Below are 14,696 nucleotides of genomic sequence, written 5' to 3' on the forward strand. Positions count from 1 at the left end.
AAGGAAAAACATCGTAAGGAAACCTGCATACCAGAGAATTTTCATAATTCTCTGCGTGTGTGAAGTCTGCCAATCCGTATTGGGCCAGCGTGGTGGACTATTGGCCTAACCCTTCTCATTCTGAGAGAAAACTCGAGCTCAGCAGTGAGCCGAATATGGGATGTAAGTCTTTCTTGGAAGAATAAAACTACAATAAATTTAAATTGTATATTTAAAATCATATCATACACATAACAATAATACTTATTAGCAAAATAGTTACGCTAACTTTGTGCATAAAAGAAGAATCTTTATCGTCTAGAGACGGCGTGACTTCTTCTCCATCAGTTGTTTAAAGTATACTCCCTGCCCCAAATACCGAAAACATAGAGATCAGTAACCTTAGTATTTATATCAAATACATAAGAAAAATACTTATTATCAATAGGGTTACGCTAACTTTGTGCATAAAAGAAGAATTTTTATCATCTAGAGGCGGCGTGACTTCTTCTCCGTTGTATATTCCCTGCCCCAAATACCGACAGCATAGAGCTCAGTAACCTTAGTATTTATATCAAATACATAAGAAAAATACTTATTATCAATAGGGTTACGCTAACTTTGTGCATAAAAGAAGAATTTTTATCATCTAGAGGCGGCGTGACTTCTTCTCCGTTGTATATTCCCTGCCCCAAATACCGACAGCATAGAGCTCAGCAACTTTAATATTTATATCAAATACATAAGAAAAATACTTATTAGCAATAGAGTTACGCTAACTTTGTGCATAAAAGAAGAATTTTTATCATCTAGAGGCGGCGTGACTTCTTCTCCGTTGTATATTCCCTGCCCCAAATACCGACAGCATAGAGCTCAGCAACTTTAGTATTTATATCAAATACATAAGAAAAATACTTATTAGCAATAGAGTTACGCTAACTTTGTGCATAAACGAAGAATCTTTATCACCTAGAGGCGGTGTGACTTCTTCCCTATCAGTTGTATACTCCCTGCCCCAAATACCGACAGCATAGAGCTCAGTGACTTTAGTATTTAAATCAAATACAAAAGAAAAATACTTATTAGCAATAGAGTTACGCTAACTTTGTGCATAAAAGAAGAATCGTTATCATCTAGAGGCGGTGTGACTTCTTCTCCATCAGTTGTATACTCCCTGCTCCAAATACCGACTGCATGGAGCTCAGTGACATTAGTATTTAAACGAAATACATGAAAATAATACTTATTATCAATAGAGTTACGCTAACTTTGTGCATAAAAGAAGAATCTTTGTCATCTAGAGGCGGTGTGACTTCTTCTCCATCAGTTGTATATTCCCTGCCCCAAATACCGACAGCATAGAGCTCATTGGCTTTAGTATTTAAATCAAATACATAAACATTCGTGCTGTTAGATAGAACAGTTGCCGTATACGTATATTCTTCAGTCTTCAACGGCATAATGTTAATATCTAAAGACACAGGAAAGTAGACGGTGTTTTCAGCATAGACGTCAGAATCTATGACTGGTGTTGGCACCTCCGCAGAAATCCTTAACTCGTCAAAAACTCCAGTTGAATTTGTTAAATACTTCGCAAACCTGTAAATGTTTGATTACATAACATATAAATAAAATTAAATTGTCTGAATAACTTCAAAATAATTGTGTTTATTAGTGCTTATACACGATACTAAAATCTAATCAAACTTTTTAACCGACTGCGTCAGAAGGAGGGTAATGTTTTTAAATTTTATATCCGTCTGTCTTTCTGTTTGTTCGAGCTAATCTCTGTAACGGCTGAACCGACTTTAATGGGAGTTCACAGGAAGATAAGGAGCAACAGAAAGGCTACTTTTTATCCCGATAAAATACCTACATAGTTCCAGCGGGTTGTGAAAAACAGAATTTAACGCGTACGAAGTCGCGGACGTCCGCTAGATATTAATTCAAATGAATTAAATAGACACCTATTTTTAATTGGTCTTAAATTGTTCATTATCGTTTTAATAGATTGAAAAAATATATTCTTTTTTGAGACGCGTTTAGGTAAATGAAAATTTTATTCTTGAAAATGTTTTTTTGACAATACGAGCCCAAACGTCGTCGGCCATGATGATCTACTCTAGATCTAGATCTAGGCCATAGTATGAAGGCGGTGATAAGCCGATGTTGTCTTAATTTAAGCCGTTTCTGACAGGACCACGTGAAACAGTACTGTCAGCAAAATGTAAATCTTTATGATGACTTGAATTAATACATCACCGGCTTAGCACCGCCTTCATACTGATTAGCAGATAGAACAATTACGATGTTATTTTTCGCTTTTTAGTTTAGTGGATATGTTTTAGGTTGTTTGTTTAGGTTTGTTTTGTATTTTTTTTATATTAATTAATATCTATATATTTTGGACCCTTATCCCATGTACTATACGAAATTAATATTATTTATATTAAATTTCATATGATTCATGGTTTTTAGCGGGACTGCATGGCGTTGCCATATGGATTTTTATAAGAATAGCTGCCATATATTTTTAAACGAGCTCCAGAAAGAAGGAGGTTCCTAATTAAATCTTAACAACAAAAAGCAGGATTATACACATTCATGATTAAACGATTTAATCCCCTAAGATTATTGTGATATAGGTTGTAGTTTTTATCTTATAGTGTTTTACTTCATCCGCCATGCAATTACCTTTTGCCGCAAGTATTGATGGTGTCTCCAGTACAAGCGACCACGGAGCAGACCTTGGCACCGCCGGTGGCGACTCCATCGAATGTCCGAACTCCACTGAACGCAAGAGCTCTATACCTATAATTCTGCAAAATTCAAGAAGCTTTTATTATTTTTATTGGGGAAGAATACAATAAGGAACTTAAGCTAACTTATCCTAATAACTAAATAAATCATGCCCACGTGGAATGGTGACAAGAATACTGGCAGCATTGAAGACAGCCAGGCTTATCTTTTACTTAAAAAATGAGCCAGCCCTTCTGTCACCAGTCGAGACAACTAGCCGCGGTGAATTTTAAAACGAATGGAAAAATTGACATATTTTTCCGACCACACTTAAGTGGGATAAGAGAAAGGAGATAATGATGATGAGTAATAATTAAAGAGTTATCACCTTAAATATCTAAAGTTACTTTCTACTAAGAGCCGTGACCAGTGGATATGACCTCTGCTTCCGATTCCGGAGGATCTTTTCAGTTGTGTGCATTTGAAGAAATTAAATATCACGTGTCTCAAATGGTGAAGGAAAACATCGTGAGGAAACCTGCATACCAGAGAAGTTTCTTAATTCTCTGCGTCTGTGAAGTCTGAAAATCCGCATTGGGCCAGCGTGGTGGACTATTGACTTAACCCCTCTCATTGTGTGAGGAGACTCGAGCTCAGCAACACACCGAATATGGGTTGATGACGAACATTCTACTAATACAATATGTCTACTTACACATCCATATTTTTGACGCAACTATGTTTAAGCTAATAATAGAATCATTTTGATAAAATATATTTATTGAATTTTTAAAAAGAAATTTCATTTGGCGTGAAACAAATAAATTGTACTTATGAAACTATACATTTATGATATTCGTCGTCTCAGTTGATTCCCAATAAATTATCAATATCTGCATGTTCAGTACTTTCAGTTATTAATTTTGTACCATCTTTACTATAAATTCTACCGAAAATTCCAAACGAAAGCAAATCAGTTTGCGGAGTATTCAATTTAAACATCATACATTGTTGACCATTCCTTTTCATAATTTCATTATTAACTAATTCGTCAAAATTCCTGTTTTCATTTTCGAAAGTATAATTCTGGGGGTTTAAAGGAAACTTGTTGTTTGTAAACGACATAGGATAGTATTCTATATCGTCGCATTTCAGAGAAGTGTTGTAGTGAACGCGCCGTGACGTCATCTTGATTTCCAGCTCCTCGATTTCAGTATAAACTTCACTGTGGTTGAACCTGCAAATAACAATTATACGTAAAGTATCACATGGCATGACGTCCAGTAACGACCAACACACGATGAGTCTTACCGAACGTCATGTCGGATGTTTTATCGGGATGTGAGTAGCTACCATTACCTTTGTACCTGTGTACTCTCCTTGTACCTTGTCTATGCGAAATAGTCAGACTTTTGCACAAGGTTTTTAACTAGGGTGTGCAAATTGTATAAAATATGCAAATTGGAAAATTATTTCTCCAATACAGGCCCACAGGGTAAGCATTGCATTTTGCGTGTCATCGGAACGGGAAGTACCCATGAATTTTGATTCTCTTATGTGTGTCAAAATATGCTTTTTGCTAAATAAAGTTATCTTTTTTACGTAAACTTAGAACTTCGATTTTTTTACAACTTCATAGGGCCATTAGACCTGAGTATAAATTTCAACTTGATACCGATTATTTCCGAAATAAACGTTCTTGACAAACAGAGAGGCTGACAGACAGACAACAAAGTGATATTAAAAGGGTTTTCCTTTTGTGGAACGGAACACTAAAGAAGATTGTGACTTTGTGATTCCTTTTTCCTAATGAGATGAATAAATTATTCATCTTCCCTAAATTATTATAGAAATATCTGCCTGTGCCTACCTGTAATAACAGCTATTTAAATCCTCATTCTTGCAAGAAACTATAGAGCACCCTGCAGTGCCCATTTGACGTCTCGCATAGACATTAAAACTGTCATGAGCAAAGGCACGATAAAATGGCGCCTGAAAAAAAAACTAAAACTTAATAAATTGGGGTAAGGTATGGGTAAGGTAGGGTAAGGTAGAAGAAGAGTAGTGTAGAGTAGGGAGAAGTGCACATAATTCAATTATAAAAATAATAATATAGTATAGTTCGAATTTAGATGATGTCACAGGCATGAGCTAGTATTTAAATAGAAGTAATACAGTTTTGGCTTACCTTTCGAAGCAAAAGCTTACGTTATGCCAGCATGCAGAGTGGTCATGCACTTAACGAATCACGAAAATGGTGAAACTATTAACAAAAATCATGCTATTAAATAATCTCAGGTGAAAATTTTAAAATTAAAAAGTATAAACATGCATCTATTGTCAACATAAACATACTTCTTATAAAATTTCTTCATAGCGTTTTTTTTTTTACAGACGTTAACTAAATAGGCGTAAAATGGGGAGAGCTATGGTCGAAGTAGGTATCTATCGAATAATAAATGAGGAGATCCGGAGACCAACCAACATAGCACAACGACATATAATTCGAAGAGCCGATGGACACTGTGATTCCAAGGTGCTAGAATGGTGTCCACGCACCAGGAAATCGCTGGATGAAGGCTCAAAAATGTGTTGTTTGGAAATCCTTTAAATTAAACTATGTTCAACAGTCCATCCGTCCATCGGCTGATAATAATCTTGATGATGATGACGATGATGATGATGATGATGATGATGATGATGATGTAGGATGCAGATGCTAATATTTCATTAGAAACCTACCATTTCTCCATTTCGTTCACTTAAACGTACTCGAAACTGACAGTATACATCTTTGTCGACAAGTGTAAACTCTTCAAACCCTGTTTTCAATAATCTGCTCACATGGGACAGCAAGGAGGGATCAGTTTTTAGAAACAAGTTATCTTGGTCTACAGGATCATCGTAAATTGGACCCGGATATGTACCAGTGACCTGAAAAATAAGGATATTATAATTTTCATGGTTAGGAAATGTAGAAGGCAAAAAGCCACAGGTAGATCTACAACCTAATGGTCGGCTCTACTCAAAGAACCGTATACGATGGAGGAGCTTTGTTTATCAAAAGATGACTCGCCAAGGTCACGATCCTCAGTCAAAAGAGACCGACTGGAGAAAGGACTTACGCTTTCTTTAACAGGTTATTTGTACCAATATGCAATTAGTGGACAAACTGTAGGCAGATTCGTTATTTTATGGTTTTACTAAAATGGAGGTTCATAGTATTTGATCAATAAAACTTTTCATTGCTACTCTCTTCTAGGACCGTCTAAGTTAATTTGACATAAATTATTTTATTAATCGTCTTTCAATCAATCAATCAATCAATCAATCATGATCATTGATTTGATTGAATTGTCTACTTAAAGGAAACCTGTTCCGGTATCTTCAAACAAAGGTTTGAAGACGGACATATTAGAAGCATGCGATTGCTTGAGAGACATTTCACATACTCTATTCCTGAGCTATGGTTTGTTTCAAATTGTTTCTTTCCACACAAATATACACATCATCATTCCTCTGCCTCCGATTCCGGAGGGTGTGGGTTCGAATCCGGTCCCGGCATGCACCTCCAACTTTTCAGCTGTGTGCATTTTAAGAAATTAAATATCACGTGTCTCAATCGGTGAAGGAAAACATCGTGAGGAAACCTGCATACCTGAGAATTATCTTCATTCTCTGCGTGTGTGAAGTCTGCCAATCCGCATTGGGCCAGCGTGGTGGACTATTGGCCTAAACCCTCTCATTCTGAGAGGAGACTCGAGCTCAGCAGTGAGCCGAATATGGGTTGATGACGACGATACACATCATCAGGTTAAAGTTTTCACTAGAGTTATCGAAATACACAAAATTCTTACTTGTCCAGGCACTTTGGGAACTTTAGCGAAGAGTAGCTTCGTAATTGGCACACCAGTCATTAGGCTTACTAACGCGCCGGCTTTTCCTGAGAATATTCCAGAACCTGAAAATAATAGTGAAAATATGTAGTTGTAAATATTCTTATATTTCTTTAGCCGTTTGTGATTCTTATTTTAAGAAACTGACCTGTACTTCCTACTTTGACGTTGTTAGCTCCTGCAGTAAGGAAATTTACATTCATTGTGTGGGCATACGCCTGTTGGATCTCCACGGCTGGGAATAAAAAATATCAATACATATTATTATAGGACTTAAAAGGTGATTACAAATATAAGAAAACTAATGTCGAACAAAGGTTATGATTCACAACACTTGTCAGGACAACTTAATTAACAAATTAAACTGTAACCAAAATAAGACCCTAGAATGGCAGAGAATGACCTTGAGTAGAGTCACGTACTTGTGAACGATGTGTGTAGGGTTAAAGGCGCCTTTTACTGATATCAAACACTCCCCTTTTCCACTCAAGTCACTCTCCCCGCCTATCCCAAGTAACCCATAAAGAATTACACTACAAGAGATGTGGACGGTTCGAACGCCACGAGCACACTGAAGCCAACACCCAACACGAGATCGTGCGACGTCATATCCGTCACAGACTACTATTTCCAACACTAAACGGCGATAACAATATTTTCTCAATAAAACATCAGTTTGAATTAAAGATAAAATCGTTTTCAATATTGGTTAGAAAATGATGAAGTTATGAGGTGACAAACATAGAAAAAACATACACGACGAATTTAAGAAAGGATTCAAAAGGATCTCCTCTTTTTTTGAAAAAGACGTTATTTTAGAATTCCTTGTAATTTCAGAACAGAAACGTGCAATGAATATCTTCTACCTGATAGTGTTTTGATATTTGTCGCAAGGATTTGTCGGATTTTACAATTAATAGCAACTTGCATTATTTTTCATTGTGAACGTGAAAAATTAACATCTAGAATAAATAAATACTTACCGGTCAAATAAGGCATTTCAGAAAACCACATAGTGGGAAAGATGACATCAGTAATGTTGTACTTCTGGACTACTTGGATAGCTGGAACTTGAAACATCAAATCGAAACAGATAAAATGACCAAAAGTCACACCGAAGTCCGTTGTGAACATTCCCAAGTCTGGAACTAAGGCCGGCGTCTTAGAAAGCTCTCCGAACAGGTTGATTTTACGATATCTGAAAATAGAAAAAGGTAATAACTACGTAATATAGGGGAAACGAAGGCCTGGTCGTAGACGTACATCTTGGCTCAAGAACTTACGCCAATGGTTTAATATGAGTACCAGATCACTCTTTCGGGCAGCAGTGAACAAAGTGAAATTAGCCTTAATGATTGCTGACCTCCGATAGGAGATGGCACTATCAGAAGAAGAATAACTATGTACTGACGTACAAATAGGGATAATTTCGATATTTTTTTAAAGTGAAGTTTTTTATAACTGATAGAGTCCCATGATATGCGGGCGACGGGCGAAAAACTGCGCGGGTGTGAAATCGTGCCTGCAGGGATATGACGTGCATCAGTCGTGAGTTTTTTATTTACACGCCCCTCGCCCCGCGCGCAATATCGGGAGTGTTACGAACGAAGTTGCCAAGCTATAGCAGCCGCTCACGACTTCGTCAGCCCTTAGAGCTCTTTAATCCAGCCCTGTCGCAAAATCCGTTCTTAGCGGACTTACACTGACTAACCAATAATCTATTTTCTCTCTAACACACCTTTGTACGTTAAGCGGTATTCGATAATATGTATTTTATTTTATTTCGTGATGAGAGACTTTCAATTTTATATTAGAACTACCGAAATTTACTTACCTAACCTACATAATTACCTACTATTGAAAGTTAATCATAAATAAGTTAAAGTTATTATATTAGAACTAGTGAAATTTATATACCTAACCTACATACCTACTATTAAAAGTTATAGGTAAACGACACAAATAATTTTGTAAAAATTAAATATGAACAGTATACCTACGTTGATTACGTATAAATTTACTTTAACCGTAAACATAAGAACTCCAGAATTATCAAAGTATTATGAACTCCAAAATAAATAAATGAATATGACCCTAAATCAAAATTGATTGCTGAACAAAATTCAAAAAGCAATAAAAGACTAGGTACTTAGTCAACTCACTAGGTACCTAGTTTTTTATTGTTTTTAAATTTTGTTCAGCAATCAATTTTGATTTACATATTCATTTATGTAATCGGACAATAATAACCTGTCAATGACCGCCCCATTCCTGTTGAATACCACATTGGTATTAAAACGGTACTGTTTTTGTTCGGGGCAGGTCTCCCCAGGTGACCCCGCGTTCCGGCAATCCATCAGCTCTTGTACGTTAATAACCACATATATTTGACTCTTAATCGCAGATGCAGAAATGGAGACTAAAATCTGAAATAAATTGGTTTTTTTTCTTACCAAAACATTAAAACAATTAGCTACATGTTGTGCTTCCTCAAGCACAACAAGAGATAATTTTCAGCCATTTTCATTGTAACATCCCTTCTTTAGGTTTTTGGGATCACGCATGAATCAGAACTTCAATTCACCCCTCCATAATGAAACGAAAAATGCTAGTTTAAAGAGAATACACATGTTACAGTGCTCGCCACGGATCTTTATGTTAGTGAAGTTAGCTGCGGAATGAATATGCGCATTCGTACAAACGCGAACACTCCCCGCCTGCGCCGCCGTTTGTACCGTTATTGATTCATTGCAGTCATTTGTTGCTAACTTCAAAACACAACATCTCGTGGAAGGTACTGTACATGGCAATAGAGGGTTCAATTCCCAGCGTTTAGGATTTTATGTTTTGTTTATGGGCTAAGGCTTGCTTCTTTATGGGTAAGCTTGACCGTACAAACGTCCTAGCAGGCGATTTTGTAATTAGACACAGAATACATAATAGTAGGTACATAATATACCTAATTACAAAATCGCACGATTATACACGTCATTTTACATACCAGTAAAATGCCATGCCTGAATTGAATTTACCATCTTACGATCTCAGATTGCATCGTCAATTAATCACTAATGTTCTACTTTACAAATACCTCGTCAAAGAGTTCTGGATTCGAAGCAGGTATGGGATGTTCTTTCAGCAAGCCGTAGATCGGTACCACGACACTTTTCCCTCTGGTCAGGGTCATCTCAGGGAACACAATAATGTCAGCATTCTGAAAATGACAAACAGGGGATGGTGAAAGAAATAATATAAAACTAACAGACGCGGTCTTAATCGCGTAATTCCCGTTCCCGTGGGAGTACGGGGATATAATATAGCCTTTGTTACTCGGTGAAGATATAGCTTTGTAATGGTATAGAAATCTAACCAAGCTATAATATTAGTTTAGACATATGTGTCTGGTTAAAAACAAAGTTACAGAACATTCTAGGTGAATATGCTTACAAGGAAACACTGAAAAATCGCGCATGATACACACCTGTTTGCCGGCGTCTTCTATTAGTCGTAAATAGTTTTGCAGAATAGCCGCTTCATCAGATTGTACTTGGTACTCGACAACTGCTGCAATATAGCTGTCATCTGCAGGCGTTGACTTCTATGATAATGAATATATTAATATTTTACTATCGTCTGCCCTTTGACCTCCTCCGGCCCTGTCGCAAAATCTGTTCTTATTAGACGTCTACTATCTATATACTATATCCCAGCCAAAGGGGAATACCCATCCCCGGCCCAAGCCTATCCTGACCACAATTTCATCATCATCATCATATCAGTCGATGGACGTACAATGCAGGGCATAGGCCTTTTGTAAGGACTTCCAAACATCACGATACTGAGCCACCTGCATCCAGCGAATCCCTGCGACTCGCTTGATGTCGTCAATCCACCTGGTGAGGGGTCGGCCAACACTGCGCTTACTAGTGCGGGGTCACCATTCCAGCACTTTGGGACCCCAACGTCCATCGGACTATGTGCCCCGCCCATTGCCACTTCAGCTTCGCAACTCGTTGAGCTATGTCGGTTTTTCTGCGGATCTCCTCATTTCTGATTCGATCACGCAGATCCACCCGGCAATTTACTTATACCTAAAAAAATCTAGATATTTCTACTTTAATAATGAAAATATTACTTTATAAAAAACAATTTGCCACAACGTTTAATGACAATTTTAATTTATCTTTGAAACTCAGGCTGTATAGTCTGAGCTTTACGGTATTTTTTAAAACTTATGATTGCTTTGTTAGTTCGTTTTCTTGTTTGTTAAGCTTGTTGGTAATGGAAAAAAATAATACAGCTTTAATATCACGTGTCTCAAACGTTGAAGGAAAAATATCGTGAGGAAACCTGCATACCAGAGAATTTTCTAATTCTCTGCGTGTGTGAAGTCTGCCAATCCGCTTTGGGCGTGGTGAACTATTGGTCTAACCCCTCTCATTCTGAGAGGAGACTCGAGCTCAGCAGTGAGGCGAATATGGGTTTATAATAATAATATAAAATAAATGTAGTATTTAATGTATGTAAATATTATAAGTACATTTACTAAGTCGAGGGTACTACAACATTGATGAGTTCCTTAATGATAAAGATGCTTGGAGGCCGTTGGATCAGCTTCCACCTTCACACAGAAAGTAAAACTATAAGAAATGTAAACAGTAATTGTTATTAATTGTAAATTATAATACTGTATGACTTTTTCAAAAGAGCAACTGTTGAGTTTCTTGCCGGTATCTTCTCAGCAGAACCTGCCTTCCGAACCGGTGGTAGAATCTTTACAAATAGTCAACTGACGTGTCAAAAGTGCTTGTAAACTGAGCCTACTTGAAATAAATGATTTTTGATTTTGATTTTTTGATTTTTTAAGTATTAGTAGATGAATGTTCTGATAGTAGCTTCAATCAATGATTTTATAGCGAAAAGCTTTGACCAACATCTTAAGAAGCTTTCTGGATCAAGAGTCGGATACAGAAGGCAGTAATTCTTGAGACGGCGCGTATTGTGAGGAGGTTCCTCACTCTGGCCTCCTGATCACCAGTAGCTTGAGCATGTCCCGCAGCGGGAGGGTAGATTTTTTTTATAAATTTTAAATAAGTTGTGTTTTTATAATAAAAAAATTATAAAAAAAAAAAAATTAACATTGTTAAAAATTAAAAAAGAACTAATAAATAAATGAGTAATATTAGTATGATTATAATAATAGTATATCCAGGAAAATAAACATATATAGATTAAAGATTGAGCATTTCAAAATAGGTTTATTTTAAATGTATCCAAAGCTGCTGTAGTAGGGTCCTACCATGAACAGCAGAGAAAGGGATACCTAGTTGATATATCAATACCTAAAGAGAGTAGATATTTATTACTGTCTTTAAAATCTTCGCAAAGACAATTTTGTCTATGTAGACTCATAGACGGGATAGCATAAAAAATGCTATCCCGTATGAGGCATTGTTGGTTTGAAATGTCAAACCAACAATACCTCTTAAAGAACACAAAAGATACACAAAATGATACTAAACCTGAACAGAAAATTGCACCAAACACAATAATATAAACAAACTGATATTCATTTTTATATTTATAGAAACACAAAGAGGAGATATTGCTATTCGCAATGAGCAGCACAGACTACTTCGACCAGATGAAATCATCCTTATATATAATAGTCATAAAGAGATAAATATTATCCAATATCATAGCAACTAGCACTCACACTGCTACGAATGTGATAGCTATCAGAAATAGCACTTGTTAGCTCATTAGGATTCAGGATTGCAATGTTCATAATATACGAGTACCTACATAATACTATAACAAATTGTACTCGCTAATTTACTCTTAATTAAGACCAGCGGATGCCCGCGTCTAAATCGATAAAAACTTTCAACCCCTATTTCCCCCCTTCTATTTATATTTTCGCTTGTTTTGTATATCAATTGTCCACTAATCATTTTACAAAAATATAATTTAAAATATGAACGATTTATATTTAATTTTGAAAAACCTTGAATAAAACCTTTTTTACTATTGTTCTGGTAGTAAAGTCTTATCAATTTTTACAAATGTAACTTGCAAAATTAAGGAATTTCCATACAAACTTTCAACCCCTATTTCACTTTTTTTTTCTGATTGTGTAAGTGCCGTAGGCTCCTTATGGGACCTCAGCGACGTCACCGGAAAGGCAGAAGCAGAGTAGATGGGCGGAACGGCTTTCTAAGGGCGTCTCCTCTGAGACTCGGACCTCGGCTTAGAGGGCCGTTCGGGAAGGGTGTTTTGGCCTGAGTGTATCAGTCCGGGCGCCCCCGAGATCGTGAGTTAATAAGCCCACGTCTGGGTGACGTCAGATATCGGGGACTTCGTCTTCGCCGGCGAAGAAGCTGTGCAGCTTGTGGGAAGCATTGTCGTTCCTGCAGTGGGAAGCATTGTTTTTCGTTATGTCATCGTCAGGATCGTCAAGGACGATTCCCCTATTTCACCCGCTTCTGATTTTATTTTCGCTTGTTTTCGGAGGGATTTGTGAAAAATAGAATTATACTAATATTTCAAAAAACTTTGTATGTATGTTATCTATGTCTGACAACAACTATATCATCCTACATGATTTTGATAAGCGTAATACTAGCTACATCATTAAAATCATTGCTGATATATACATTGTTATCAAATAATCCCAACTTTTGTTCCTCTAAATTTTTGCAAATAACTCCTAAATGCAATTGCATTCAGAATAACATCCCACGTCGATAAACCTGAAAAATTATTGGCTACAAACTCATATATTTAAAAAAAATGTAGACATAAAAAAACTAGAGATGTGTAACTTTTATTGTCTTATTACAAAGGAATAGAGAAGGTATTTCTTTAACACCGACCTTTGGAATTATGATAACGATTTATTTAACTGCTGTATGTACTATAAAGTACCTTATCTTTAAAACCTTATCTTTTTCTGAAAATTTCTTAATATCATACGAACCACAGAATAAAGAATAAATCCAGAATGAGTTTTCACAAACAGCGTGGTGAACCCGGTGAAACCCATAACAAAGAAAGCAAACGTAACGCGTCTCCTTGACATCCGCAATATACGACCTCCGTGGCGCAGTGGTATGCGCGGTGGATTTAATGACGGAGGTCCTGAGTTCGGTCCCCGGCTGGGCCGATTGAGGTTTTCTTAATTGGTCCAGGTTTGGCTGGAGGGAGGCTTCGGCCATGGCTGGTTACAACCCTACCGACAAAGACGTACCACCAAGCGGTTTAGCGTTCCGGTACGATGTCGTGTACAAACCGAAAGGAGTGTGGATTTCATCCTACTCCAAACAAATAAGCCCGCTTCCATCTTAAATTAATATAATAAATCAATATAATATTACCAATAAAAAAAACCGACTTCCTAAAAGGAGGAGGTTCTACGTTTGGCTGTATGTATGTTTTTTTTTTTATTTCTTTAGTTTTGTGATTGAAATAATATTAAAAAAATATTATTGAAAATTACTGATGCGACGCTTCGTGTCGTGTCGGAGAAAAAACTCATCCAGAATTAGTTTTTGTTTTGGTGGCAAACCAAAAAAAACAGTAGTTTGTCATCAGACATTTTTAGTATTAGCTTCCACTGTTTTTTTTTTTTCGTGTTGAGTAAGTGCCGATGGCTCCATGGTAGAGCATTGCATATTTTTATATTTCTAAGATAAGATGTAGGCTTACTACGTATTTTATTTCGTTAGAGGCAGCACGGATTGAATGAAGTAGGTTTTAAAATAACTAAATAAATCTGTTGAAAATATCATCATTCACATACATATTATCAGATGCGCCTATTCAATAAAATAGCACGTTTGTAGATGTACAACAACACTATCAAACACTTACATATAGGTGCAATAATTTTTAAATTGTATATAAATTAAGAGTACGCTAATAGTAAAGCAAAAGTAACAGGGTATCTGCGATCATTACTTTCGGAGCTACAGGGAATTAAAGGGTCAGATTTGCGGCGCTGCCGCGGATCCCTGAAAAACGCCCCATACAAAATGGTACGAACTTAAATGTCGTAGGCAATTAATGATCGTTAGATTTGTA

At 36.6% G+C, this 14,696-nt stretch overlaps 2 protein-coding genes across 2 annotated transcripts; both read right to left on the bottom strand.

Annotated features, from left to right (window-relative positions):
• Positions 1–529: 529 nt before the first annotated feature.
• Positions 530–3,407, bottom strand: LOC128198307 (uncharacterized). The gene is made up of 3 exons (XM_052882869.1): positions 3,384–3,407; positions 2,674–2,798; positions 530–1,578 (listed from the first exon to the last, which is right to left on the bottom strand). Exons 1-3 carry the CDS (start codon positions 3,405–3,407, stop codon positions 1,197–1,199), a joined length of 531 nt encoding a protein of 176 aa, XP_052738829.1. The 3' UTR covers positions 530–1,196.
• A 125-nt stretch (positions 3,408–3,532) lies between these two features.
• Positions 3,533–12,238, bottom strand: LOC112056731 (vanin-like protein 1). Its single transcript, XM_052883210.1, has 10 exons — positions 12,137–12,238; positions 10,096–10,212; positions 9,706–9,828; positions 8,865–9,040; positions 7,598–7,812; positions 6,763–6,849; positions 6,576–6,679; positions 5,461–5,652; positions 4,589–4,710; positions 3,533–3,955 (listed from the first exon to the last, which is right to left on the bottom strand). Exons 1-10 carry the CDS (start codon positions 12,185–12,187, stop codon positions 3,583–3,585), a joined length of 1,560 nt encoding a protein of 519 aa, XP_052739170.1. The 5' UTR covers positions 12,188–12,238; the 3' UTR covers positions 3,533–3,582.
• Between the last annotated feature and the right edge of the window lie 2,458 nt (positions 12,239–14,696).

This window comes from Bicyclus anynana, chromosome 8 (genome assembly GCF_947172395.1).
Source record: "Bicyclus anynana chromosome 8, ilBicAnyn1.1, whole genome shotgun sequence".
Taxonomy (NCBI): Eukaryota; Metazoa; Arthropoda; class Insecta; order Lepidoptera; family Nymphalidae; genus Bicyclus; species Bicyclus anynana.

Excerpts from the sequence above, each read along its gene's own strand:
- LOC112056731 (XM_052883210.1), bottom strand. The coding sequence starts at position 12,187 with ATGAATATCAGTTTGTTTATATTATTGTGTTTGGTGCAATTTTCTGTT. Across the intron at positions 6,680-6,762 it reads CGTCAAAGTAGGAAGTACAG|GTTCTGGAATATTCTCAGGA; the intron begins GTCAGTTTCTTA and ends TATTATTTTCAG. Across the intron at positions 5,653-6,575 it reads TTCCCAAAGTGCCTGGACAA|GTCACTGGTACATATCCGGG; the intron begins GTAAGAATTTTG and ends CTTATTTTTCAG.
- LOC128198307 (XM_052882869.1), bottom strand. The coding sequence starts at position 3,407 with ATGTTCGTCATCAACCCATATTCG. Across the intron at positions 2,799-3,383 it reads TCGTCATCAACCCATATTCG|AATTATAGGTATAGAGCTCT; the intron begins GTGTGTTGCTGA and ends TGAATTTTGCAG. Across the intron at positions 1,579-2,673 it reads ATCAATACTTGCGGCAAAAG|GTTTGCGAAGTATTTAACAA; the intron begins GTAATTGCATGG and ends AAACATTTACAG.